Genomic DNA, 27,104 nt, shown 5'->3' with positions numbered 1-27,104 from the left:
AAAGTATTCAATCTTCAATCTTATATTGTAGCTCTTTACTCTAGCACACCTACAAGAGACAATCTCATTTGATTTTTAGTACTCAAATTGCTTTGAGTCCTTGAGAGTTAGTCACCAAGTTTCTTGTTCCTTTTGGAACCCATACTTACCTAATTCTAAATGAGACTTTTCTTCTAATAGGACAAGTATGTATGTATGACCATGAAAATTATAAAAATTATATTTAATCATTTTAATACTTAATGAACTCTTTAAAAGTTTTTGTTTTTCATTCATCAATTCATCAAATTTCTTTTTCAAATCAAAACTTTCTTTTTCTAAAAATTCACTTTTACTTTGAGAGGTTTTTAAATCTATTTTCAACTTTTCATTTTCTTTTTCTAAAATATTTTTTGCATTCATCAAAAAATCATTTTCAACTTTTAATTTTGAAATCATTTTCTTATGTTTCAAATGCATATTTTCAAACTCAATTACTAAATCATTGTAAGCATCTTGTAACTCATCAAAAGTATAAGAATTTGAATCACAAGAGTTAAAAATTACCTTTGATTCCTCAATGGCCATGAGACATGATAGATGTTGGTTGAAAATTTATCTTTCTTGTAGTTCATCCAACTTTCTCCATATCTCATTTAAAGTTGAGCATTTTAAGACCAAGTTAAAGTTATAATCATCTAAAGCTCCATAGAGAATGCACTTGACCTTTGCATCATTTATTATTTGCCTCATGTAATTTGCATCATTTGAAGGAATTCCAAGCCCTTTTTCAATCACATTTCAAGCTCTAAAATCTTGGGTCATAATGAACACCTTCATCCTCTTTCTCCATTCACAAAATTCAAATTTATCCACCATAGGAACTTTGAGGACTTCTTCACCATCTTGGAATCAAAATTGAGCCATAGGATCTTTTCTGAAGGTAGTTAAACCTACAAAAGAAACCAAAGCTCTGATACCAATTGTTAGCTCAAAGATTTGGAATAAACCAAGAAAGGGGTGAATTGGTTTTAATGAAGTTTTCAAAAACAATATTCAATAAGCACAAATTTTGTTAAACAATTAAACACAATAATTGAAAGTAAATAAGAGATAGAGATAGAGAAAATAACACCGCAATTTATAAAGGTTCGATCCTTCCTTAGACACCTACGTCCTCTCCCTTAGCCTCTCTTGCCAAGGAGTTCAATCCACTATAAATGTTGAAGATTACAACCAAGCTTCTCTAAGCTTTACAAACTCAACATAATATACTCTTAAAGGTTATCTTCCCTCTTAAGCTTACAAACTCACAAAATAGAAAAAAGAAGTGTTTTGCAAACTCTAGGTTGGGTATTTGCTAAGTTGAAGTACATAAAGGTATAGACAAGAGAATGATGAATGAACAACAAAAATAGTTTGGATACAATAAATACAAAGATATAGACTTTGAAACTCTAAAAACTCTTGATTATTTGAAAGAGTGAAAATATTGCTTCTTAACTCTTACTCTCTTGATTCCTCTATGTTCTTGGTGTTGGAGTGCCTCCTTTATAGAGAAATTGATGAACTAGCCATTGGGGAAGCTTGGAGTGAAGAAATGCCCGTTGAAAGCACCAAAAAGTAGCCGTTGGAATTCCCACGCCCAGAACAGATTGATCCCTTGCTTGAGGGGATCGATTGGTTCAGCTTTGAGACACCCAAAAATTATCCACAAAAAGCCTTACCCATTCGATCCTTTGCTTGAAGGGATCAATCCCTTGCCCGGGTGATCGATCCGCTATGTGGGGGGATCGATCCCTTTTCTGGATTTTTAGCTTAAGGGGCATTCTGTTTGAGGAAGCAATCGATCCCTTCTACAGGGGATCGATCCTGTCCAAGCTGGTGATGATTTTTCGTTCTACACTCTACTCACTAATTTGATCATAACTTGAGTTATACAAATCCAAATTACAAACCGTTTGAAGATTTAAAAACTAGACTTAAAGGACTTTTTATCCATATATAAAGTTCATCACCTAATTTAATATATACAAATTATAGTGAATTTTCAAAGTTACCTCTTATGCAATTTTTCTGATAACTATAGAATATCTAGTAAAAATTCAAAATCTTTCCTTAAAAAATTTAGATTTTGATTTTGTTTGAACCATTAGAAAATAGACTCAAAAAGCTTTCCAATCATATAAAATTCAAATATTAAAACTTTGTGAATTAATACAAAAAAAAAAAAAAAAACAAATTCAATGTTGAAAAACTATGTTCTTATAAAATAACTTTCTTAAGTTAATTTATTTATCAAAACCAATATTGTTAAAATTGTATTAAATCCAAAATGAATAAGGTCACTTTAAAAACAACAATTGAACTTTTCATTTAAGCTCAAATAAATAATCTTTAAAAGTAAATTTGGTTTAAGAAATATGAAAACAAGAAAAGATTTGTTTAAGCTTTGAAAATTATATTATTTATTTAATATCAAAATATAAAACTTAAGAACATATACTAAATAAATCTTTTTCAAAATCTTGATTAAGTTTATTTAACTTTAATGTTTTATCATTTCAAAATAAAGATCAATTCAAGGCCAACAATTAGGTTAATTTTCAAATTTTATTTATACCATATTTAAGTAGTTTTATGTAGCTACACTTGCATATGCTTAAAATTGTTTGTTTAGATAAAATGACTAAACTATTGATATAGGTGATTTGGAAGTTGAATGTTTGAAAGTTGTAAAATTTTATTTACAATATATTATATATTTCAACTACCTTTCATTTTTGAAGTACTAACATAGAAGAATAAAGCCCCAAACTTTAAACTATAAAATGGCTTGATTTGAAGCAAATGTTTTTCTTAATAATAATAATAATAACAATAATAATAATAAAGAGCACTAGATATGTGGTTGACCGTACCATTCCTCATATTCAGCAATATTCCTCAGCAGAAAGTCTTGAAAGTTATTTTATAATATATTACAGAAACAGAGAACTTTACACCAGGCATATAAACAGATCTTTAAAAGAATAGAAAAATAAGTGAATTAAAAGCATACCGCAGAAAGATCAACAATGTTCAAATGGTGGGGGAGGCCTTTGATGATGTCCTAAAAGGTAATGAAATAAACAAATTTTATCATGATAATTGATAAGATGACTCTATTTTAAAGTAAAGAAGATAAACTGTCTTGCAAGGAAAGTTCAGGGCACTGTGCAGTTCCATGAGGCAAACAACAAAACACAGCATCCATATTGGAAAATTCTGCACCCTTAATCGAAACCATAGTTGGCAGATCCTGCAAAAAAAAAAAAAAAAAATGGACTCAATCATTATCTGAAAGAAACACAACAATTACATACTTGACCAAATTATGGCAACCAAATTCATTCACATCCCAAAATCAAAGTTTATTTTTGAAACATGGAAAAAGTACTTGCTTACTTGTGTTATCAAATGAGGAAACACTGAGCCCATAGATTGGCCAGCTTTTCTATCAGTAGTCATCAACGTAATGCCAAAGTATGGATAGTTCGCTAGGAGCCAAACAATCTGTGAGAAAATAAACAAAGAAATACTTCCATTTTCATGTTACCAGTTAACAATACAGATAAATAACACATAAAATTGAAACCTAATGACATTACTTAGCATAAAAATAAAGAAGTTTCAAACCTCAGCTCCAGTATTAATCTTTAAATTCACAAAAAATAAACAATTAAAAATTGAATTTGTATCATTCTTTAAATTCAGAAAAAATAAATAAAAGTTGAATTCAAAATCAAAGAATAAAAATCCATATCAAAATTTCATTACTCACTTTTTTAACCTGTCTTCAAGTATTTGTTCTTCTAAAGTCCAATCCAGGAAAATTCCCGTTGTTCAAGTGTGCTCCATTGAAAGAAAATGATGCGTGGTTTGCTTCTTGCTAATAGTTTCCCTATGGGTTCGACATCATTTTTAGCTTAAAAAAACTTTGAGTTTTACACTCTATTTTGAGATTTTACTGAAAAGATAATGGAAACGAAAAAGAAAAGAAAACATAATTCCTAAAAATGAGAAAGTTGATTCCTTCCCGCCAGCTGAACACTGTCCATAAAAATCTATTATTTATTGCTATATAAATTTGTTATATATGTATTGTAATGCTGTTACATTCCTTTCAGAACTGATGGAGGGCTAAGGCACATGGCAAAATTTTCTACAATCCTACACCAACAAACTCATGCAAAAAGTCAATCAATTTGAAGAAAGAAGCTTAATTAGTTTGGCTAGATAGTAAATGATACTCAGCATTAGATATAATGGCAGCATATGGAGAAGTAAACCAAAACAAAGAGACGACTGTTATGGTCACCTTAATTTCTTGCCTCATTGTAGACGCTAAGAACTGGTTGAAACCCCAAGGTAGATATAGATTTTGCACATTAGATACATTACACAAGTAGTAACGTATAGAGTCATTTGTCCCAATAGAAATGTAAAGCACTGAACTCGGGATGAAATCAATTGTTACATCCTCACCCAGGCTTAAAATAAACTACTGGTAAGTATTAGCAAACTACTGAATTTGGTGGGTGAATGAGATGTACTGACCCTACAAGAAGAACAGATGATATAAATATTTCATTACTGTAATGATTAGTACAACTTCAATTGACATCTTAGAACATCAAAACATCTTAAAGGCTTATATATAATTATGTATTGACAAGTACACAGTCTATATATGCATGAGTACTGCTGGGATCAATGAAATCCAAGCTGGAGTTATAGGTAAAAGAGCACTCGAAACAAATTCAAAAAATAAATTCTTCTCTGCTCATAACATTTAAACTACTTAACAAGACTAGCAATACTAAACAAAATTCAACAAAAATTTCTCAACAAGAAAGAAAAAAAATCAAATGTGAAAAAAAAAAAAAAAAAAAAACTTAAATACTTACCTGGTTCAGAGAGGAAATGCTAAGTTTCTTGTTTGAATCAAAGATAAAAAAAAAAAATCAAAATCATAGCATGAAAATTTACAAAATTTACTCAAAGAAGACGATCTTAAAATAATTAGCTGAGGCTTTTGATCATCAAAACTCCAAACAATTCAACTATCAAATCAAACTCAGGAAAGCCAAAAAAGAATACAAAAAATAAAAAAAAAAGTAAAAATTTAAGATTATAATAACTGTGGAAAAGAAAAAAGAATCAAAGGAAACTCCCATCACAAAACCTTAAAAAGCAATCTCCTTTGAAGCTAGCTTGCTGCAATCTTCACCGGGCTCCCAAATTTGATTCATCATGAAACCATCCTATAGATTTCTAGACCTCATGCATAATCTGTGAAATTCCTGAAACCCCAACAAAAGTAACACTTTCGGAAATCAAATGCATGGCTTTTCTTGAAAAATGGGTTTTTTTTACACAACATCATAAATTAAAGCACAAATTGAAAGCCGGCAACAAAAAAGGGGGAATCGGGAGAGAAGCTTCTCCAGAGCTTCCATTTATTTCAACAATAATGAAATCATAAATAAAAATGAAAAAGCTTCTCGGAAAGCTCTAACTTTTTTCTTTTTAGATTTTAAATTTATCATCCGATTTGTTTTTAATGACATTCCCATGAGTGTATATGATAACCAAACTTAAAAAGGACATTTTTTATATGTAGGCGTACATTTTAAAAATGATATGAAATTTTTTATTTAATTTTTTAAAACAATATTTAATTTTTAAATTTTGATCAAAATTTTATTTTGATTCTTCTGTTTACCAACCGACAATTATCGATAATTTAGATAATTTTATAAATAAAAGAATCAAAATAATACAATTTTGAATAATTAAAAGTCTAATTAAACCTTTTTAAAGATTAAGAATTAAAATAATATTTGATCCAAAATTTAAAAATCACATGTACTATTAACCTAAAAAAAACCCTTTCATGTGAAATTCACAGAAATATATGAAGCAAATTTCAACAATTCCACCAAGCCTAATTGTTGCTTTCAAGTATCTGCCAAGAAAAAGTTTAACATCTCATCCTCTGACAGAGCAAGAAATGAAAGTACATCTCCGGATAAAACGTACCGAAAGAAAAGGGTTTAAATGTCACTTCCGAATATATATATATAATGTAATATAATATAATATAATATATTATAAAAACAATGTGTAGTAACAAATACAGATAACTGAAATTCAATTTACCCTATTTAGGCATTAACAATCACAGATACAATAATACAACTGACTTTACATCAGACATAAGCCCCAACACGAGTTGTTCCAACTCTCAATTACATCCCCTATTAACCACAACACCCTATTCTATCTTATCTAACAGACACCAAAGAAGAGAAGATTATTTCTAATAATCATCTGACAATGCATGTCATACTTTTCTTTCTTTACATCCAAGTCAGTTTCAAAAGTCTCAGCATTGTCAATTATCTTCTTTCATCCTCACCTACAAAGTAAGACATTATTCTTTAACTCATTAATCATCAAATATGGAAAGAAGAAAAAAAAAAAAAAAAGAAAGAATACCAAGGCTTCTACCTTCAACGTAAGAAATGAACCATCACGTGTGTCTTGATGAATCATCATGTAACTGTGCCGCTCTCACATTGGGGTCATCCTGTCGGGTGAAGACAAAAAAGATGTATGAAGGCCCTGAAAACAAAACTGAGTCACTTCACCAGGTTATGTAGCAGGAAGACTCACCCGAATGTAAAAACTAGGAGCTCGAAAGAAATCCATCTGTCCCTGTATGAATAAAACAGAATGAAAACAATGTCACCATTTGAACTCAGTAATACAAAGAATTACTAATAGCATCAAGTGATTTTATACCATCCCAGACATGGTTTGCTGGGTGCCAAAGTAACCATCATGGCTCGTTGCTATAGTGTTCAACTGTCCCTATGAATGCAAAACCCCACATTGCAAAAAATTAGTTCCCTTAATGCAGCACTTTACTGGATAAATAGAGCTATCCAATTCACTCATTATGGTTACAAAATAAGAGACAAACCAGCCCCTGAATTGTCTGTTGATTCCCATAATAATTATCACGTGGTGCCATTAAGTTAAGCTGAACCTGCAAAAAGCATAAGGCATGGAATTGAATATAACTGACATAAAAGATAAATGAAGTCAATTAACAATCTTACCATTCCTTGGACGCTTGGTTGTGTGCCAAAATAACCATCTAGTGCTACTGACCTTGAGCTTAATTTATCCTACAAAACAAAATTCCAGTGATCATATTCTGGCCGATTTTATATGAACTCGTGAGAAAATTTTCTTGATTGCAAAAGCTACAATAATCTTATTGCCATACTATTACTTAATGTAGATGTCATAATTCATTAAAACATCTTTCACAAGGTTGGTAAATTATAGAACAGGACTAACCATTTGTTGCAAGCCATCTGTTGCTGCAACAGTCATTAACTCCTGCTCTGAGTTTCCCTGAAAAAAAAAAAATATCTAAGGACCGGAAATAGCATCTGCCAAAAACACATCCACATGCCAATCACTATTTATAACTAACCTTTCTTTTTTTGTTTGGGTTCTTTTTCTTATGTGTCTTGGTTGTGCTTCTGCTTTGATTGTCTTCTTCAATGCAGATCATACCCTGGGTGGGAGATGTCACAGCTTCTGCAAGGCTCTTGTTAGAAGTGTTTGCACTCAAACAGCTCCCAAAAGCTTCTTCAAGGCTTCGGAATGCAATATAGTAGCTCTCTTGAGACAATGAACCCTCTTCAATCAACTTCATTGCCCGTTGAAATAGATCATTGTACCTCTGCACCCTAGATTGCACCTGTTCAGATTCTTCTCCAATGAAATGCCTGCTCTTTGCCTCTTTCGTCCATCGCTTCAAAATGTATTGAGAAGGGATGCTTGAGTGGCCATTTATTTGGAGAACTACCATAGCATGCCTGCAGAGATACCCTTTGTATTCATATAAGCGGCATATACAAGAAACTTCAGCCTTCATCTCATTCAAAGTAACAATAAAATCCTGATTCTTTTCAAGATCTTGAACTCTAAAAATGCTGCATGTCGAATCATGATTTTCTGGCTTGGGATGACAAGCAATCGCACCCACAACCTCAACTTGAAACTTCTTGAATACTGTGTGTGTATACACCCCTGCAACACTCTTCTCAAAAGGTGATGGAGATTTTAGTGTAGGCACTTTGCTCCATGAATCAGAATTTGCTTTGGCTTCCTCTTCATACCTATCTTGTAAAATTGCTTCATACTGTTTCAAAAACTCTAGCACTGTTGTCTTCTTGTGTACGTACTTGTCATAGAAGGAATTCACACTCTCCGATCTCTGAACAGTAGACATCCCAGCCAACAAAACATCCATTATATAGGTTGGCACCCACTTTTTGCAGTCTTCATACAACGATTTCATCCATTCATCATCCTTGAGTTCAAATCTATCAAGAATTTTCCACCACCTTTTGGCAAACTCTTCTTCTGTCCATGACCTGTAGATGCATTTCTCAAATTTTGACATAAAGTTTTCATGCTGTTTGATTACATGACCAAGATTCTCGGAAACCTTTCCCAGTATATGCCACAGAAAGAAGCAATGATGAGTATTTGGAAAGATTTCTGCAACAACTGATTTTATAGTTCTGTCTTGGTCAGTGATTATGACTCTAGGAGATTGTCCATCCATTGCTTTGAGCCACGTCTGCATTAGCCAAGAAAATGTTGCTGCACTCTCATCTGATACCAATGCACATCCAAGTGGCATGAACTGATAATGGTGGTTCACTCCAATAAATAGTGCAAGAGGCATTTTATATTTGTTTCTAACATAAGTGGTATCAAAAGACACAACATCATTGAAATAACTATAATCATGCCTACTCTTTGCATCAACCCAAAACAAACTTTTCAGACGTTGATCTTCACCCAAGTCTATTGCATAAAAGAAGTTTGAATTTATGTTCTGCATGTGTGTAAGAAATTCAAGAAAAATCTTAACATCTCCTGCTTCTAATGCCAAATTTCGACCTTTATCAAATGGATTTTTGGGATCATTCTTCAGACCAACAACATTTTTATATTCTGCAAATTGTCTAGCCATTGCAGCATACATCCTTCTGGTCTGTTCACTGACAGCTTGGGCTGGTAAAAGTTCATGGTTATGTTCTTTCACAAAACTATGTACAACCCATTTTCCATCAGACCTTCTCTTCACATGCATGCTTGCTTTACAATCTGTCTTCGAACATGACCGTCGACCAGTTGCATTTTCTGGGTCTTGCTTGCTTTGTCTGGCACGTGGACGATTAAAGGATTTGTCATACTCCCGTTTTGTCCCATATCTAGAACAGGCAAACTTTGCATCAATAAATTCTCTTGATGTTTTTGAACGGCGGCTATTTTGTATAGCCGTGTTGAATCCCATAGACCGAGCATATTCTTGATAAAAAGAATATGCTTCCCCATGTGATTCAAACTCCATACCAGAAAGTGGCTCAAGATTTGTATCCTCCTTGAAGGTCACCATATCCACAGCAGAAGAATGCATTTCCCCACCATCTTCAGCACGTACATCCTCTCCTACATCAGCAATATTGCCAGCCTGAACAATTCCATTATGCAGTTTTTCATCAACATCTAATATATTACCAATTCCATTTCCTTCATCTTCCTTACACTGTTCACCAGAAGGTAACCTAAGATCTATGTCCATGACTGAAACTTGTTTACTTCAAACAAATGTTTCCCTGGCTGAACCTGAAAAAAAAGGTGGACGCAGGTCATCATGTCAACGTAAGAAAAAAAAAAAGAAAAAAAAAAGGACAACGAACAATCCACAATAGGCAAATCTGATTATAAAAAGAGACAAACTAATTCAAGTTTTACAAGTCCTCTTTAGGCCTTGCCCAGTGCTATAAATATATATATATATATATATACATACATATTTATATATATATATATATATATATATATATATATATATAAAGGAAGCACATTCCAAGGCTACTTACTTTTCAGCAGTAAAATTTATGATGAGCATTTCAAAGCTCCTTAGCTGTAAGTAGATAGTGTGATGATGACCTTTTCCCTAATACCAACATTCTAAAAGAACAAAGAGATTACAATTTTAAGAAATTTAAGAGTCTTAGCCATAAATTAGCTAATAAGATTCAGCAGGCAAATGGTTATAATAACTGCAAAAATGATTTTCTTATCAGCAAACATAATAATATCCATGGGAGCAAACAATTACAGGTTTCAATTTCATTCAGAATCACATTTGATGAAAGAAGGAGATGAACCAAGATAATTCATCAGGTAAAAATAAAATCAATACAACAAGATCATTGTGAAGGTTTTAATCATATACTAATTTTATTATTAAAACAGAAGGATATTTACGCGATCGAATTCGAAAAGAAAAAGAACAGGGAAGCTGCCAATATTCAAAAAGAGAAATTGGAAAGGAAATAGTTGAGAAGGATACAGAAACCTGAAGTGGAGGTGAAATAGCATGAGTGATGATTCTGCGAAAACCGAAGGCGAGTGGGGTTAAGGCGCGTAGAGAATTGGAGGAGGATTGGGAGAGAGATTTAGGGTTTCCTTCTTGCCCGGTTTGGGTTCCTTTCCACTCGCTTTCTCTCTCACTCGCCAATTTGGGGATCTCAGTTCTCACCTTCACTCACCTCTTTGAGGGTTTTTTTTTTTTTTTTTAAAGAAAAGCCCACTTTGAGTTTTGTGATTTTATTTTTATCCATTCCACCAATCACAGCGTTCCCCTTCGGCCCTCTTCTTTGTTTATTTATTTATTTATTTTTTTGGACCTGCTTTCTTGATCCGACTGCTCATACAATGAGAGAATGATGAACCATTGAGCTAACAATTTGTGGTCCAATGGGAAAATAAGCCCTCAAATTTTCACCTCTTTTGTAATTGTGGTCCCGTAATTCTATCCTATGCAATGGAGTCCTTGATAATTTTGGATTTGAATCGAATTTAATTTTATTGGTTCGTATATTTACTTTTAAGAGATATTATTCAATAAATTTAAAATTTAAATCTCAATACTTATAATATCTACCTGTATTCTAAACTACAAGTAAAAAAACTCAAGTTAACATTTGGTATGCAAGTATACGATACATTATTTGGATTTTAATTTAGAGAAATGAGATTAATGTACTTTGTATGGCATTTTCCAACAAATGTGACATTATGATGGATACTATGTATGACACGAGTATCACCTACTAGCTCTTATGAGTCCAAAAATCAATCATACCAAAATTTATGTTAAAACAATTTTGGAATTTTTAAAATTAAAATTGAGATCTAATTATATAGACATCAAGACCACAAGTGTCATCTATACCTAATAAATTCAAACATAGGGTTAGACTCAATTAGCTTAATATCTAAACAAGGATGGTCTGCCAAGAAATCAGTCAAAGCTTAGCCTTTTAAGACACATATTTCAAATTGAATTTAGTTAAGGCCAAGCACCACTTCCCAATCCTATTTCTCAAAAATACTTAATAACATTTATCTTTAGCAAGCATATCACATACACTGAAAAATAAAAAAGTATATAGGTAGTATTTGGTATGAGGTGATCATTTTAAAAATCATGACGATTTACACATGATGATTAGATCATCGTATTTGATAAGCACTTAGTGATCTTACGTGCAGTGATTTTGGATCATCACAGTGACCACATCACTACTTTGGAATGTAATCTAATTTTCATCCAAAAATGTAAGAAATTTTATCACCGAGGTGAAGTGATATATAAAATTAAATAATGGTTAATATTACCCATTTAATATGTGAACTAAAAACTTGTTTATTCTTAAAATTGTAATTATTTTATACTATAATTTTTTATATTTTCAAATTAATGTTCGTAATAAGTTCAAAAATAATTTGTGTATTTTATTTTTTTAATGTTTTATATATAATATAGTCTTTTTTATTATGGTTTTAATAGATTATTTTTATTTTCTACTTCAAATTCTTTTTACATAATTTATATTGTAAAAATTAGTTTACCTAATAAATAAATAAATTTATTAATTTAAGAATTTAATCATACTTTATTATAAAATAAACAATTATTATTTTTAAGCAACATTAAAATCATTAACTTATATAAGTATTATAATATATATTGTAATTTTCGTACTTTTAAATAAAATCATATTTGATTTTTAATAATATCAAACACAGTTATATTTAATTCTTATAAATTAATAATTGTTAGCCAAACAAATTAATTTTAAAATACAAGTAATAAGATCACAAAGGTGATCTTATTACCTCGACAATCTTAAAAATGATACCAAAAACTACCATAATATCTTGGTTTTATTGCTACAGAAAACAAAGGTAGACAATTTTTTCTATCAAAGAATACATCTCTTATATTAGGGTTAACAATTTGCTAAGATGATATATAGCCTACTATTTGCCTTTTAATTGCCTATTTTGTAATATTTGCAAGTGTACAGTTCGTAATCAAGTAATAAAGTGATAAGAGTAAGAGTAACATCCAACAAGGATTATGAAATTGATTGTTGGATGGATTCAAGCACCAAAGTTAATAATCTAGACTTTTATATCTAAACTAGTAGAAAAGATTGATTTGGATTTGCAAAGAAATAAAGAAAGCATAAAAGAAAGATTATATAGGCCTAGATCTATTTAACCAACTGTCACTTAGTAAGTATTTGATTGTGGCCAAATATAGATCTAATGAAACAAAGATTGAAAGTTGAGAAATAAGGAAGAATTGTGAAGGCTGAAACTTGTATTACATAAAAGAAAGAATTAGAACAAATGTGCATTAAAATTGAAAGCTTGTATGAAAAATTAGGGTATTGCCAAAACTATATTGCTTAAAAGAAATAGTCTTGAAAATCGAATGTAATAGAGAAAACTTAAAAAAAAAATAAATCTTGAAACTAAAAATGCTAGTATTACAGGAATAAGAATTTAGAAAACAATCTTGTATTAGCAAATTTGTCACCTAAGCCAATAACAAGAACTAAAAGAACAAAAGACTTAAAAGAACTAAAAAAGAGAATAATAGTGTGAAGTAAATGATGATTTATGAGTGAAGAGACCTTGCTTATTTATAAGCATGGGTTCGGCTATAAAGGATTAGGATTACAAAAAGTTGAATTCTATTCAAATGCTAAAGGATCAAGCTAACCTCATATTCAAGTGGTTGGCAGATCATGGTCTCTTTATGCTTGAAAAGACTTGGCCAAATGCTTTAATGTCCATGTTAGCTTGAAATTCCTCTTTTATCACATGTTTGCTTATTCTCATCTTAAAACTAGAATAGTCGATTGTAATGGAGTCCTTGTGCTTACAAAACTCTTATCTCATCTTAAAATTTGACTTTAGCTAAATGCGATAGGAAGTGAAAGTCCTTATACAGTTAAATTTTTTTTAATATACATGCAATCTTCATGGATGTGTTTTAGTTGAATGGTGGTAGAGTTTTTTGATCATGCAAACTCTTCATTTTGGCTGAATAGATCAAGTTTTGTAATGCTAAATAGGTTTGGCTACATCCTCATACATGGTTGAAAATCAACTTTGCATGTAGGCTTGCATGGCTTGCATAGAAATCACATCCCAAGGTCTTAAATCCCTAAAAATCATAAAATTAACATTAAGGCACCAAAAATCAACCAAAATTTTTAAAATTTTAACCTATTTCAACATGTAAAATCACTATATAATTAGGTGTTATCATACCTCTAGACTTGAATCTTTGCTTGCCCTCAAGCAATACTCTAAGATCAACCATACTAAAAATCACTATACATACTCTCAAAGTTAAAAATTACACAAACTTTTATTCATGTACTATCGCATAATACAAAGTTAATCATAAATATAGATTCACAAGAAATTCCTTCAAAAAGTAAGCTTTCAATATCTTATGTTTTCCATACATATGAACTTACTCCATTTTCAATTCATAAATACAACTCAAGTAAAAAAAATGTAAAACATTTCATCGCGTTTTAGCTTAAAGATAGAATAAACTTCATAAGTTTACTTTCCTCTTCCCTCTCTACTAATGTTAGACTTATATATTTGACTCAAGATTAAAAGGTTTTTTAGGCTTGTAATGTAAGGATTAGGTCAAGGTAGGAAAAATGAATTTTAAGCTTAATAACCCTCAGCTTTCTTTTATAAAAAATCTCTTAAACTCATGATTTTGAAAATTTTGAAAACTTTTAAGGCCCAGCACATGTTCGATACTGTCAATCTATCCAAGCTCTCATGTAAAGCATGCAATGTATCTGTATAAGTATGGGCCTTCCATTATTGAGCACAAGGTAGATCATCTAAGTATGTCAAATTGATGACCAATCTAATGATGAAAAGTGCTTGTAAATCCACTTATACATAAAAATATATAAGTATTATTTAGTTATATAATCAAACCCTAAAACCAATAAAATATATTAAATATTATAATATGTTTTAAATAATTATAAATACATACCTAGATAAATGTCAGATATTCAACGGTCTAATGCACGTAGGCCTTGTTGGTAATCCCAAGCTGCCTATATAATTAAGTGAGGCCAGTCGTCCCTTAAGCATACCTCCTAATGGCATGAGGTCTTCGAGTAAGAGTAAATACGTTAGTGAGACTTTCATCGCGATCTTGTCATAAAATAACATACTTCTTACGAAATATAATAGAAAAGTAAGGGATGCACATCCAATCATCTCATCATCTGATGCATTAGTGACATGCTTGAAGGTCTCATCAGCCAAGATAATAAAAGAGTAGATCTTTTACCCAATTCAATCTTTCATCTAGCATCATCATAATAAACTTCAAGCAACCTCGATAATAATATGTTTATCTTATGCATCATTGGTAAATGAGGCACTGTAATCGAGGTTTTTTTTATCAGTATGTGGATAAAGACGAACACATCATCTAATGTAATAATCATCTCATTGAATAGTATATGAAATGTGTTCATTTTTTCTACCACTTTTTGATAAAAGTGAAGACTAATGTTGCACTGATGGTGTCATAGGTGCAGTTGATGAATGTAGATAACCCGAACTGGACCACATAAGCTCTTATTCTACTCTGTGCATCGTCTAAATGCCATTGCTATAATTTTAGCCCGTGGTTAATTGACTTTAGTAGATCTTGCTCTTGTAACAATAACAGCAATAACAATAACAATAATATAATATCAACATCATATGCAATATTATCAATAACAACAACTAACTACTAAACTCTAAATACATAAACTAACACAATTCGTATTATATAACTTGATTGATCACCTAGCCATTTGAAATGTAACATGAGAAGCAAAACTTGAGATAATGAAGGTATTAATCAGACCCCCTAAGAAGGACTCAACCTAATGCTCATCCGTGAAAGGTTTAATTTAAGAAATCTCATAAACTATATGATCCTCAAGCTTGCTGTCCCTCCAACTCTTTGTCTTTCCTTAGAGGTAGTAAAATACCTCAACTCAATTTGACATCTAGTGCAGTACCTCTACCTTTGGTATGAGCCATATTTGTAATAAAAAAAACTCATTACAATTGTAAACTTAGATAAATTTATAAAATATATTAATTCATGGCAAGATTGAATCAAATCTATACAATAAATATTAGATTTTAAGCTTTTTAAAAAGTAATTGCTGAGATGCCTTAAATTTTTTCAAAAATAAGTTTTCGAGAAGCCTTAAGTCTTTTTGAAAATGGATTTTTGAAAGGCCTCAAGTCTTCTAAAAAATGGGCATCTAAAAGGCCCCAAGTCTTCTTAAAAATGGGAATTCAAGAAGAATATTACCTTTTCGGACATATATTTTTGGGTAAATTTAAGCTTCTCGAAAATTCATTTTCATAAGAAGACTTGAGACTTCTTAAAAACCTATTTTTGAAAAGACTTTAGGTCATTGCAAACCCATTTTTAAGAAGACTATATGTTTCTTGGCAATTATTTTTCAAGAGTCCTCAAGTCTTTTCGAAAAAAATTTTTCGAAAGGTCTTCGTTTTTCTCTAAAATGCATTTATGAGAAATTAAAATTCAACCTAATTTTATCATAAATCATAAACCTTATTTTTACATGAATTTTAACCACATTTCAAACAAATTAATAAAAAAAAAGCTAGAAATATGACCTTATTTAGTGAAAAACTAAAAAACAAAGCTGATTTGGGGTTAGTTTAATTGATTTAGGGCTTTGATTGGAGAGAAGAAAAGAATCAAGAATGAAAGAAACTAAAAGAGTAGGAAAGGAAAATAGAAAAATGGATTGTGGGCTGTATTTAGTAGAAATAGAAAATTTAAGCTTAAATTTAAAGAGTATTTAGAAGTGGAGTTTATATAGTAGAATTGGGGTTGTAAATAAAATTATCCTTTTAGTAATTTCAAAAGAGATTATTTAGTAAATAATTATAAGATAAAGGTATTTTTGTAATTATGGTATGTGAGAATAATAGTCCACTTAACCACATGTCAATTTCTTATCATATAATGTAAGGGGTATTTTGAAATTTTCATAAGGGATTATTTAGTAAATAATTCTAAGAGAAGGGTATTTTCATAATTATGGTATGAGGGCATAACACTCCATTTGGCCACATGATAATTTTTTATCATAAAATGGAAAAGGCATTTTAGTAATTATGATATTAAGGCATAATAGTCCATTTGACCTCCTCTCAATTTCTTATCATAAATGAAAGGGCATTTTAGTAATTTTTAAGGGATTATTAGAAAATAATTATAAAAGAAGGGTATTTTTATAATTATGGTATGAGGGCATGATAGTCCATTTGACCACATATCAATTTCTTATCATATAATGAAAAGTGTATTTTCGTAACTTCATAGGGATTATTTAGTAAATAATTAGAAGAGAAGAGGTATTTTTGTAATTATGATATAAGAGTGTAATTGTCAATTTAACCACATATTAATTTCTTATCATATAATGGAAATAGCATTTTGGTAATTTGCTAAGGGATTATTTAGTAAATAATAATAAGATAAGGGGTATTTTTGTAATAATGGGATAATGGCATAATAGTCCATTTGGCTACATGTCAATTTCTTATCAAATAATGAAAATGGCATATTGGTAATTTCATAGGAGATAATTTAGTAAATAATTATAAAAGAATGGTATTTTTATAATTATGGTATAAGGGAATAATAATCCATTTGGTCACATGTCAATTTCTTATGACATAATGGAAAAGGTACGAAGGCATAATAATCCATTTGGCCACATGTTAATTTCTTATCATATAATGAAAATGGCATTTTGGTAATTTTATAGGGGATTATTGAGTAAGTAATTATAAAAGAAGAGGTATTTTTGTAATTATGATATAAGGTCACAATAGTAAATTTGACCATATGTCAATTTTTTATTATATAATAGAAAGGGCATTTTAATAATTTCTTGAGGGATTATCTAGCAAATAATTATAAGAGAACGGTATTTTTGTAAATATGATATGAGGGCATAATAGTCCATTTGACCATATGTCAATTTCTTATAATGCAATAGAAAATGTAGTTTTTTAATTTTATAAGGGATTGTTTAGTAAATAATTATAAGAAAATGAGTATTTTTGTAATTATGAAATCAGGGCATAATTGTCAATTTGACTGCATGTCAATTTCCTATCATATAACAACAAGGGCATTTTGGTAATTTTTTAAAGGAATATTTAGCAAATAATTATAAAGAAGGTGTATTTTCTTAAATATAACACAAGGGCATAATAGTCCATTTAGTTATATGCCAATTTCTTATCATATAATGGAAATAACATTTTGAAAATTTCATAAGGGATTAGTCAGTAAATAATTTAAAAGAAAGGTATTTTCGTAATTATAGTATGTAAGAATAATAGTCTATTTGGCTACATGTCAATTTCTTATCATATAATGGTGAGGGTACATTGATAATTCATAAGAGATTATTTAGTAAATAACTATAAGATAAAGGTATTTTTGTAATTATGGTATAAGGTTATAACAGTCCATTTGGTCACATATCAATTTCTTATCATATAATGAAAATGGTATTTTAAAATTTTCACTGTGATTATTTAGTAAATAATTGTAAAAAGGGTATTTTCGTCATTATGATATAAAGACATAATTGTCAATTTGGCCACATGTCCTTTTTTTGTATAATGAAAATGGCATTTTGGTATTTTCTTAGGGGATTATTTAAAAAATAAATATAAGAGAAGAGGTATTTTCATAATTATGATGTAAGGGCGTAATATTATATTTGGAGACATCATTTTCTCATCAAATAATGGAATGAGTAGTTTTTGTAATTTTGTAAGGATTCTTTTAATGTATATCATATAATGAAAAGGGTATTTTAGTAATTTCATAAGGGATTATTTAGTAAATAACTATAAGCGAAGGGATATTTTCATAATTATGGTATAAAAACATAATAGTTCATTTGGCCACATGTCAATTTCCTATCATATAATGCAAAGGATATTTTGATAATTTTATAGGAGATTATTTAGTAAATAATTACAAGAAAAAGAGTCGTTTCATAATTATGATATGATGATATAATAGTCAATCTGGACACATGTAAATTTTTTATCATAAAATAAAAAGGGCATTTTGGTAGTTTCTTATGGGATTATTTATTAAATAATTATAAGATAAGTTATTTTTATAATTATGGTATAACAGTATAATATTATATTTGGTTACATGTTAATTTCTTATCATATAATGAAAAGTACATTTTATTAATTTTTTAAGGAATTATTTAGTAAATAATTATAAGCTAAAGGTTATGTTCATAATTATGGTATGTTGGTATAATAGTCCGTTTGGATGCATGTCAATTTCTTATTGTATAAAGCAAAAAGTATTTTGATAATTTTATAGGCGATTATTTATTAAATAATGTTAAAAGTAAGGGTATTTCCATAATTATGGTATGAGGGCATAATAGTCAATTTGGTCGTAAGTTAACTTACTATCATATAATGTAAAAGGTATTTTGGTAATTTCATAAGGGATTATTTACAAAATAATTATAAAAGAAGGGGTATTTTCATAATTATTGTATGATGGCATAATAGTCTATTTGGTAACATGTCAATTTCTTGTCATATATTAGAAAGGGTATTTTAGAAATTTCATAAAAGATTATTTAGTAAATAATTACAAAAGAAGAGGTATTTTTGTAATTATGAGTTGAGGGCATAATAGTTCATTTGGCCACATATCAATTTTCTTATCATATAATAGAAAGGGCATTTTGGTAATTTCATAAAAGATTATTTAGTAAATAATTATAAGAGAAAGGATACTTTCATAATTATAATATGAGGGCATAGTAGTGGATTTGGTCACATGTCAATTTCTTGTCATATAATAGAAAAAGTAATTTAGTGATTTCATAAAGGATTATTTGGTAAATAATTATAATAGAATGGGTATTTTCATAATTATGATTTGAGGGCATAGTAGTCCATATGACCATATGTCAATTTCTTATCATATAATAGAAAATGTATTTTCTGAATTTCATAGGAGATTATTTAGTAAATAATTATAAAAGAAGGGATATTTTCATAATTATGATATGAGAGCATAATTGTTCATTTGACTATAGTCAATTTCCTATAATTTAATGGAAAGAGCATTTTGGTAATTTTTTTTGGGATTATTTAATAAATAATTATAAAAGAAGGGGTATTTTCATAATTATGACATGAGGGTATAATAGTCCATTTGGCTACATATTAATTTCTTTTCATATAATGAAAAGGGTATTTTGTTAATTTTATAGGAGATTATTTAATGAATAATTATAAAAGAAGAGGTATTTTCATAATTATGATATGAAGGTGTAATTGTCAATTTGACTTCATGTTAATTTTCTATCATACAATGAAAGAGCATTTTGGTAATTTCTTAGGGGATTATTTTGTAAATAATTATAAAAAAGAGGTATTTTCATAATAATGGCTTGAGGGCATAATAATCCATTTGGCTACATGCCAATATCTTAATGTATAATGGAAAAGATATTTTTGTAATTTAATAAGTGATTATTTAATAAGCAAATATAAGATAAGGGTATTTTCGTAAAATGGTGTGAAAGAATAACAATTCATTTGGCCACATGTCAATTTCTTATCATATAATGAAAGGGGTATTTTGATAATTTTATATTAGTTAGTAAATAATTATAAGAAAATTGTAATTTCGTAATTATGTTATGAGGTCATAATAGTCCATTTGATCACATGTCAATTTTTTATCATATAATGAAAAAGGTATTTGGTTAATTTCATAGGGATTATTTAGTAAATAATTATAAGAAAAAGAATATTTTCATAATTATGATATTATGGCATAATTATCAATTTTGCCACATGTCAATTTCTTATCATATAATGAAATGGCATTTTCATAATATCATAGGATATTATTTAATAAATAATTATAATAGAAGGGGTATTTTCGTTATTATGATGTAAGGATATAATAGTATATTTAGACACAAGTCATTTTTTGATCAAATAATAGGATGGGCGATTTTGTATTTTCATAAAGGATTCTTTTAATGTATATCATATAATGAAAATAGTTTTCATAGGAGATTTTTTAGTAAATAATTATAAATGAAAATTATTTTCGTAATTATGGTATGTAGGCATAGTAGTCAATTTGGCCACATGTAAACTTTTTCTAATATAATAGAAAAGGTATTTTGGTAATTTCATATAGGATTACTTAGCAATAATTATAAGAGAATGAGTATTTTCGTAATTATTATATGAGGGCATAATAGTCCATTTGACAACATGTCAATTTTTTATCATACATTAAAAAAGGTATTTTAGTAATTTCATGAGAGATTATTTGGTAAATAATTACAAGGGAAGAGGTATGTTTGTAATTATGATTTGATGGCATAATAGTTCATTTGGCCACATATCAATTTCTTATCATATAATGGAAAAGGCATTTTAATAATTTCATAGGGGTTTTTAATAAATAATTATAAGAGAAGGGTTTTTTCGTAATTATGATATTAGGGCATAATTGTCAATTTGGGCACATGTCAATTTATTTTCATATAATAAAAAGGGTAATTTAATAATTTCATGAGGGATTATTTAGTAGCTAATTATAAAAGAAGGGGTATTTTCATAATTATGGCCTGAGCGCATAATGGTCCATTTGACCACATGGTAATTTCCTATCATATATTGAAAAATGTATTTTTTGAATTTTATAGGGGATTATTTAGTAAATAATTATAAAAGAATGGGTATTTTCATAATTATGATATGAGGGTGTGATTTTCAATTTGACTACGTGTCAATTTCTTATATTTTAATGGAAAAAGCATTTTGGTAATTTTTATGGGGATTATTTAATAAAAAATTATAAGAGAATGGGTATTTTCATAATTATGAAATAAGGGTGTAATAGTCTATTTAGCTACATATCAATTTCTTATAATATGATGGAAAAGGTATTTTGGTAATTTCATATGAGATTATTTAGTGACTAATTATAAGACAAGGGTATTTTCATAATTATGATATGACAGAATAATAGCCCATTTGGCCGCATGTCAATTTCTTACCATATAATGGAAGAAGTATTTTGATAATTTCATAAGATATTTTTTAGTAAATAATATGTCGCTTGAATTATTACTATGCTTTCTTTGATTAGTTCTTCATGAAGCTAATGATAGATAGAGATTGAGAATGGATATAGCTTTAAAAATAGATTGAATGTGTGTGAAATATGAGATGATACTTGGGTTTAGTAAATTCTTGAATATGGTATTCATTTGTGAATGATGTTTTAAACATTGGATTGCATTTTTTATCTAATGTTGATTATGTAAGCATGAGATTGTTTTTGCATTGGTTTTTAGAGTTTTATTTCATGATTTTAGAATTTGTTTTGATCATTTATTGAGGCAAAATCCCAGTGGACACATGATTAAGGAAATGATATAAGTCATTTTTGGATCAATTAAGCCTTTCAAGCCATCATTGATATAATATTTCCATAATCACCCATTTAAGCTTTATGATATCCTTTTCTTTATTTTAAAACCACATTACAAGTCTATAGCTTTATTTTGTATATTTCCTATTTTTTTGATCCCTTGCCCTATATGCATTAGGACATTCATGCACTATTTATGAGTTATGCATTATTAGGGAGGAAGGGTGGTGGAGCTTGAAAAAAGAATGAAAAATTAAAAAAAAAAAGTCAAGCTAGCTTGCAAAAAAAGAAAATAAGTAGTGAAAAAGAAAAAGAAAAAACCGCAAAAAAGAAAAGAAAGAAAAGAAAAACAAAAGCAATAAAGTGGAAAAAAAGTAAATAAATTAGGAAAAGAAAGAAAAATTGGCAAAAAATAAAGTTTCGAGGGTGATTCTTTAGTCAAACTAACCTTTTTTTTACCTTGAAAGCTCAATGATGAATGATCCTTGACACGTGATGCATTGTTAGGGTATTTGAACCTAAATGACTGTGATCATACCTTAACCATAGCCTTACATTACAAGCTTATTAAAGTCCTAAATAATCTTTGGTCATGTGTTTATCTACATTAGTGGAAAAAGATGTGATAAACAAACTTATGGAATATGAACACGCTTTATTGATCATTGTTATTTTATGTTTCATATTTTGCATAACATTATGAGATTCCATGCAAGGATATGTGATAAGTGTTGTTTGCTTGTGGAATCATAGTTAAATATGATCTTAGCCTAGGTTGATTCTTGTAAATTAGCATTTATTCATGATTTTGCTTTAGTTATATTCATTGATTAATCCATGAGGCAATTATGTTGAATGAAGCTTTGAAAGTATAGTATGATTCTTGCTCAATCTTGTTTTGCTTAAGGACAAGCAAAAACTTAAGTTTGGGAATTTGATTACACTTAAAGTTTTAGCTTTTTAATGCTTAATTCTAGCGTAATTTGACTATTATTTTAACTTGTTCTTTAGCATTTCTTAGCAAAAATACTCCTAAAATCATAATTGTCTTATATGTAGATGTAATGGAAGAAAATGAAGAATTTTGAATGTAATGTGGAGGATTTTAGTGCTAATGGCCTTCATTAGTGTCATTTGGTCACATTAACACTTAGAGAGTTTCTTAACTTTCTTTACTTGATTATCCACAGCCTTATTTTCATTTTTTTATAGTAAAATGTCTAATTAAAATACTTTTGAACGTTGGAAATATTTTGCGAAAAAAAATAAAAGTTACAAAATGCATGGTGATGGACATATATAGGGGATCAAGCAACTACAAATTTGCCCAAGTTGAGAAACATGAGAGGTCTGATGTGGAACATTTAAGGGATTTGATTGGCTATTTAGTTAACTTGGATGAAGATCATATATAGTGAAAGAGAGCCAAGCACTAGGTGTGAACCAAAACCCAGGTGTGCATCTGAACCCAGATGTTTATTAACACCAGTGCTGCGGCACTAGTAGGAAACATTAAGGTTTTCGAGGTTGAAGAGTGCACCAATAGTTACGACACTAGGTCCTTCCCCTGTCCTTATAAATAGGGGATCAAACTAGCCATAAAAGGCACTTAGTCTAGATTTTTAATTTCTATTTTTCTTTACATTTTCTTTTTCTATTCTTAGATTTTCCTAGCTTCCAAACAACTGTTTTACAAAATTTTCCATTGAAACTCATTGCCAAATTTCATGTTTTTGTATATTTTCTTGTGAACTTTTCAAATCTTGTGATAAACTTCTCATTTGCAATCAACTTTAAGCTTAAATCAGCTCATTTCTATTCACTTCTTAAACCATTTAAGAAATTAATTAGGTTGATGTTCATTTGATTTTTACATTAAAACTGTAGCAAATCTTATTAGATTTTGTTCAAATTTTTTTTCATTGGTTCTTAATACACAAATCTTCAACATATATAAAATATAGATTTAAACTTATAGCAGAGAATTCCATATCAAAGTTGGAAGATGCAGTTGGAGAAAAGTGTAGGAGCCAGACATGTACTGTTTACTTTGGTGTGGAACCTTTCTCCTCGTGGAGTTTTGTTTGATCTTTCTTCATTTTAGATCTATAGCTTTATGTTTTTTTTTTATAAATCTTGATTGATTCTATTGATCTTACTTAAAGTTAGTGGTTGTTTGGATTGAATAGTTTAGAATAATTTATGCTTGATGTTCATTAGTGCACTATTAGAAGTTTATGGTTTTGAGCTAAATTTTTACATAAGTTCTCTAATTTTTTTTGTTAATTCTTGCTAAATACTTGTTAATGAAGATGTTTTAAACTCATCTAAAGATCTCTTATAGATAATGATCATATTTTAATTTTTTTCATGAAAATCATGTGATTCAGTCATGCATAAGTGAAATAGTTTTTAGTTAAGCATTACTCTACTGTTATCATGTCTTCTATTGCATTTTGGTTCTTTAATTGTTCTTAGAAATTTCAATTAGATGTATTTTTCATTTGTTTAGCTTAGATCTATTTTGTATTGCATTTTGATATACTATACATGCACATTCAATAAATGTAGTAGCTATAGAAAGTATCTGTGCACATGAGGCTCACGGATTGTTCAAGTTTTTCTTTCTTTTGCATGTTAAATCTTTAGTTAAACTTTTAGATATTCATTAAAAGTTCATTTAGGTTTAGGCCATGTTTACATTTTGGAAATTCAAATCCTATTTATTGGTTGATAAATGTTCCTTGCAATTTCATTTTTGCATTTTAGATTTTCATATAAACTTGCACTTAGTTTCTGCAACTCAGTGTTTTCTTTTTTTAATAAAAACCTGCACTTAGTTCTTCTTTTAGGATTCATACATATATAGTTCTTGTGTTTTCTCATTAGGAATCAAGTTAGCTTTGGTGTGAAAATATTTTTTTCTTTGCATTGCTTTGGTGTGAAATTTACGCCTCATTCTTGATTTCATGCAATAGTAACCTATTTTCTTAGCTTCTATCTAGTGCTTTAGGTAATACATTGATTTGATTAGATTGTGTCCTAGGGGTTTCAAATTCAGTTTAGGTTAATTTTGTTTGCATTAAAAATTTTTTAGCTTTAAGTGCATCATAAGTGGTCATTTTCAGTTTTCATTATGTATCATTTCTAGAAATTATTTTTTTTCTTCATTTTAGAATTTTAGGTAATATTTTCATGTGTTTGTATCAATGTTTGATTTTTTTTTTCTTTTACATTTGCTTTTTAGCTTTGCATTTTATTAGATGTTTATGAAATTTTAAAATTAGGGTTACAAGATTTAGTTGTCAACTAGATTAATTATGGTAAAATTTTAATTGGAAATTTCTTTGTCAAATTTTTTTTTTCAATTGCATTCTATTTTCTTAGTTCAATTTTCTTTTATAATTTGTTTCCTAATTTGATTTTCCATTGTAAATTTTCTAGAAGTTTTTTTTTTTCATAGATATTGGTTGATTGAACCAACTTTAGCTAGTGTATGGGGATAAAGGATATTTAAGCTTGGAATTTCTTTTACTAATTCTCGTTAGATCAACATTTAGACTTCTACAGTCTATATTATTACTTGATGGCCTGTGCACTTGTAGAGTTTTTCCAATCAAGTTTTTGGTGTTGTTGCCAAGGATTAAGATTTAAAAATCCTAGGTTAATATTAATCTTCACCATACTCTTTTATAGGTTGGTTCCCTTTAGTGTACATACCTTAGGCTAGATGTTAGGTTTGCCTCAGTTTTAGGTGTATATATCATAGGATCCTTTGTTGACCATTTTTTTCCTTAAGTAGATATACTTAGATTTCTATTTTTAGCATGGTTCATTAGGTATAGTATTCTTGTGGCCCATGTATGCACTCAATTAGAAATCGTGAGTTGATCTCTTTAGATCTTCAGCTTGAGGCTACTCATAAGAGGATTAGAAGGGAGAGACAAATCGATCCTACCGTCACCATGGCCAAAGAAGACACTAGAGTCCTTAGGGATTATGTTGTGCTCGATCTTCATGGTTCAACCTAGCCTTAAGAGGCCAGCTATACAAGCCAATAATTTTGAGATTAAACCTGTTGTCATCTAGATGATATAGTAGTTGATGCAATTTAATGGTCATTCAAGTGAAGATCCGAATGCTCATCTTTGGGATTTTTTGGAGATTTGTGATACATTTAAACAAAACGATGTTACTGAGGATGCTATTAAGCTTAGGTTATTTCCATTTTCCCTTAGAGATAGAACCAAGAGTTGGTTAGCCTTGATGCCACAAATTCCATCACCACTTGGGATGATTTAGTGCAAAAATACATGACTAAATTTTTTCCTCTGGCCAAGATGGCCAAGCTTCGGAATGAGAACACTAAATTTACCCAGCATGACTCAAAGACATTGTTTGAGGCATGGAAAAGATATAAAGAGCTCTTGAGGCGATGTCCACACCATGGTCTACCAAAATGGCTAAAGATTCAAATTTTTTATAATGGGTTAGTGCCTAACACTAGGATGCTGCATTGGGAGGTGCTTTGAAGAGTAAAACTTCTAACATAGCTTATGAGCTTATTGAGAATATGTCCATTAATAATTATCAGTAGTCAAATAAGAGACAACATTCTAGGAAAGCTTTGGGGGTGTATAAGATTAGTGCCAAGGTAGATTCCCTAGCCAAATTTGTAAAGTCTTTACGTAGTAAGGTTACACCATTGGAGTCGAGTCTTAGTCATTCTAGGTGTAGACACCTCATTTCATCCAGGAAATGCACCTAAATTCTTGATTTCAATCTTGTTAAAATTATTGGGCCATGGAAGTGTTTATTGGATTTTTTAGGTTCCAAATGAACCTTTCCCAATTATTGTTTGGGCTTTTAGCCCAACATATAGTTTTATTTTGTTTGGCTTTGAGCCCAATGATTATTATTTGGACATGGGCTTTAGTCCAACAAATTTTTTATTATTTTTTTATTCCATCTATTTGTTTGTTCTTTAATAAAAACTAAATAAATCCAAAAAGGAAAGAAAAGAAAAATCAAACTAAATCTTTTAGAAATCTTGTACGAATCA

The 27,104-nt window shown here is 29.4% G+C and overlaps 2 protein-coding genes and 1 non-coding gene across 4 annotated transcripts; all 3 read right to left on the bottom strand.

Annotated features, from left to right (window-relative positions):
- Positions 1–2,925: 2,925 nt before the first annotated feature.
- Positions 2,926–5,595, bottom strand: LOC111290067 (putative N-acetyl-gamma-glutamyl-phosphate reductase, chloroplastic). Its single transcript, XM_022881464.2, has 4 exons — positions 5,207–5,595; positions 4,340–4,579; positions 3,427–3,534; positions 2,926–3,280 (listed from the first exon to the last, which is right to left on the bottom strand). The coding sequence occupies exons 2-4, from the start codon at positions 4,355–4,357 to the stop codon at positions 3,149–3,151; spliced, it is 258 nt and encodes an 85-aa protein (XP_022737199.1). The 5' UTR covers positions 4,358–4,579; positions 5,207–5,595; the 3' UTR covers positions 2,926–3,148.
- Positions 5,596–6,107: 512 nt separating this feature from the next.
- Positions 6,108–10,674, bottom strand: LOC111289864 (protein FAR-RED ELONGATED HYPOCOTYL 3-like). 2 transcript variants are annotated; one of them, XM_089767988.1, is made up of 10 exons: positions 10,484–10,674; positions 10,002–10,092; positions 7,532–9,744; positions 7,393–7,449; positions 7,149–7,217; positions 7,010–7,075; positions 6,829–6,897; positions 6,700–6,741; positions 6,535–6,613; positions 6,108–6,442 (listed from the first exon to the last, which is right to left on the bottom strand). In XM_089767988.1, exons 3-9 carry the CDS (start codon positions 9,698–9,700, stop codon positions 6,557–6,559), a joined length of 2,529 nt encoding a protein of 842 aa, XP_089624114.1. In that variant the 5' UTR covers positions 9,701–9,744; positions 10,002–10,092; positions 10,484–10,674; the 3' UTR covers positions 6,108–6,442; positions 6,535–6,556. The 2 variants fall into 2 exon arrangements, with proteins under 2 accessions (XP_089624114.1, XP_089624113.1); XM_089767987.1 differs by lacking the exon at positions 10,002–10,092.
- A 15,714-nt stretch (positions 10,675–26,388) lies between these two features.
- Positions 26,389–26,495, bottom strand: LOC149516038 (small nucleolar RNA R71). Its single transcript, XR_016346763.1, has one exon. It is a non-coding gene; the product is annotated as a small nucleolar RNA R71 (small nucleolar RNA).
- Positions 26,496–27,104: the final 609 nt, after the last annotated feature.

Source organism: Durio zibethinus, chromosome 11 (assembly GCF_047325235.1).
Source record: "Durio zibethinus cultivar Kanyao isolate XHJ-2024 chromosome 11, ASM4732523v1, whole genome shotgun sequence".
NCBI lineage: Eukaryota > Viridiplantae > Streptophyta > Magnoliopsida > Malvales > Malvaceae > Durio > Durio zibethinus.
Note: the sequence above shows the minus strand (reverse complement) of the source record. Positions and strands in the feature narration are given on the sequence as shown.

Coding starts and splice junctions, on each gene's coding strand:
- LOC111290067 (XM_022881464.2), bottom strand. Junction 3,281..3,426: donor TTCCTCATTTGATAACACAA/GTAAGCAAGTAC, acceptor TTTTTTTTGCAG/GATCTGCCAACTATGGTTTC.
- LOC111289864 (XM_089767988.1), bottom strand. CDS start 9,700: ATGGACATAGATCTTAGGTTACCTTCTGGTGAACAGTGTAAGGAAGAT. Junction 7,218..7,392: donor CAGATGGCTTGCAACAAATG/GTTAGTCCTGTT, acceptor TTTGTTTTGTAG/GATAAATTAAGCTCAAGGTC. Junction 6,742..6,828: donor AGCAAACCATGTCTGGGATG/GTATAAAATCAC, acceptor TTATTCATACAG/GGACAGATGGATTTCTTTCG.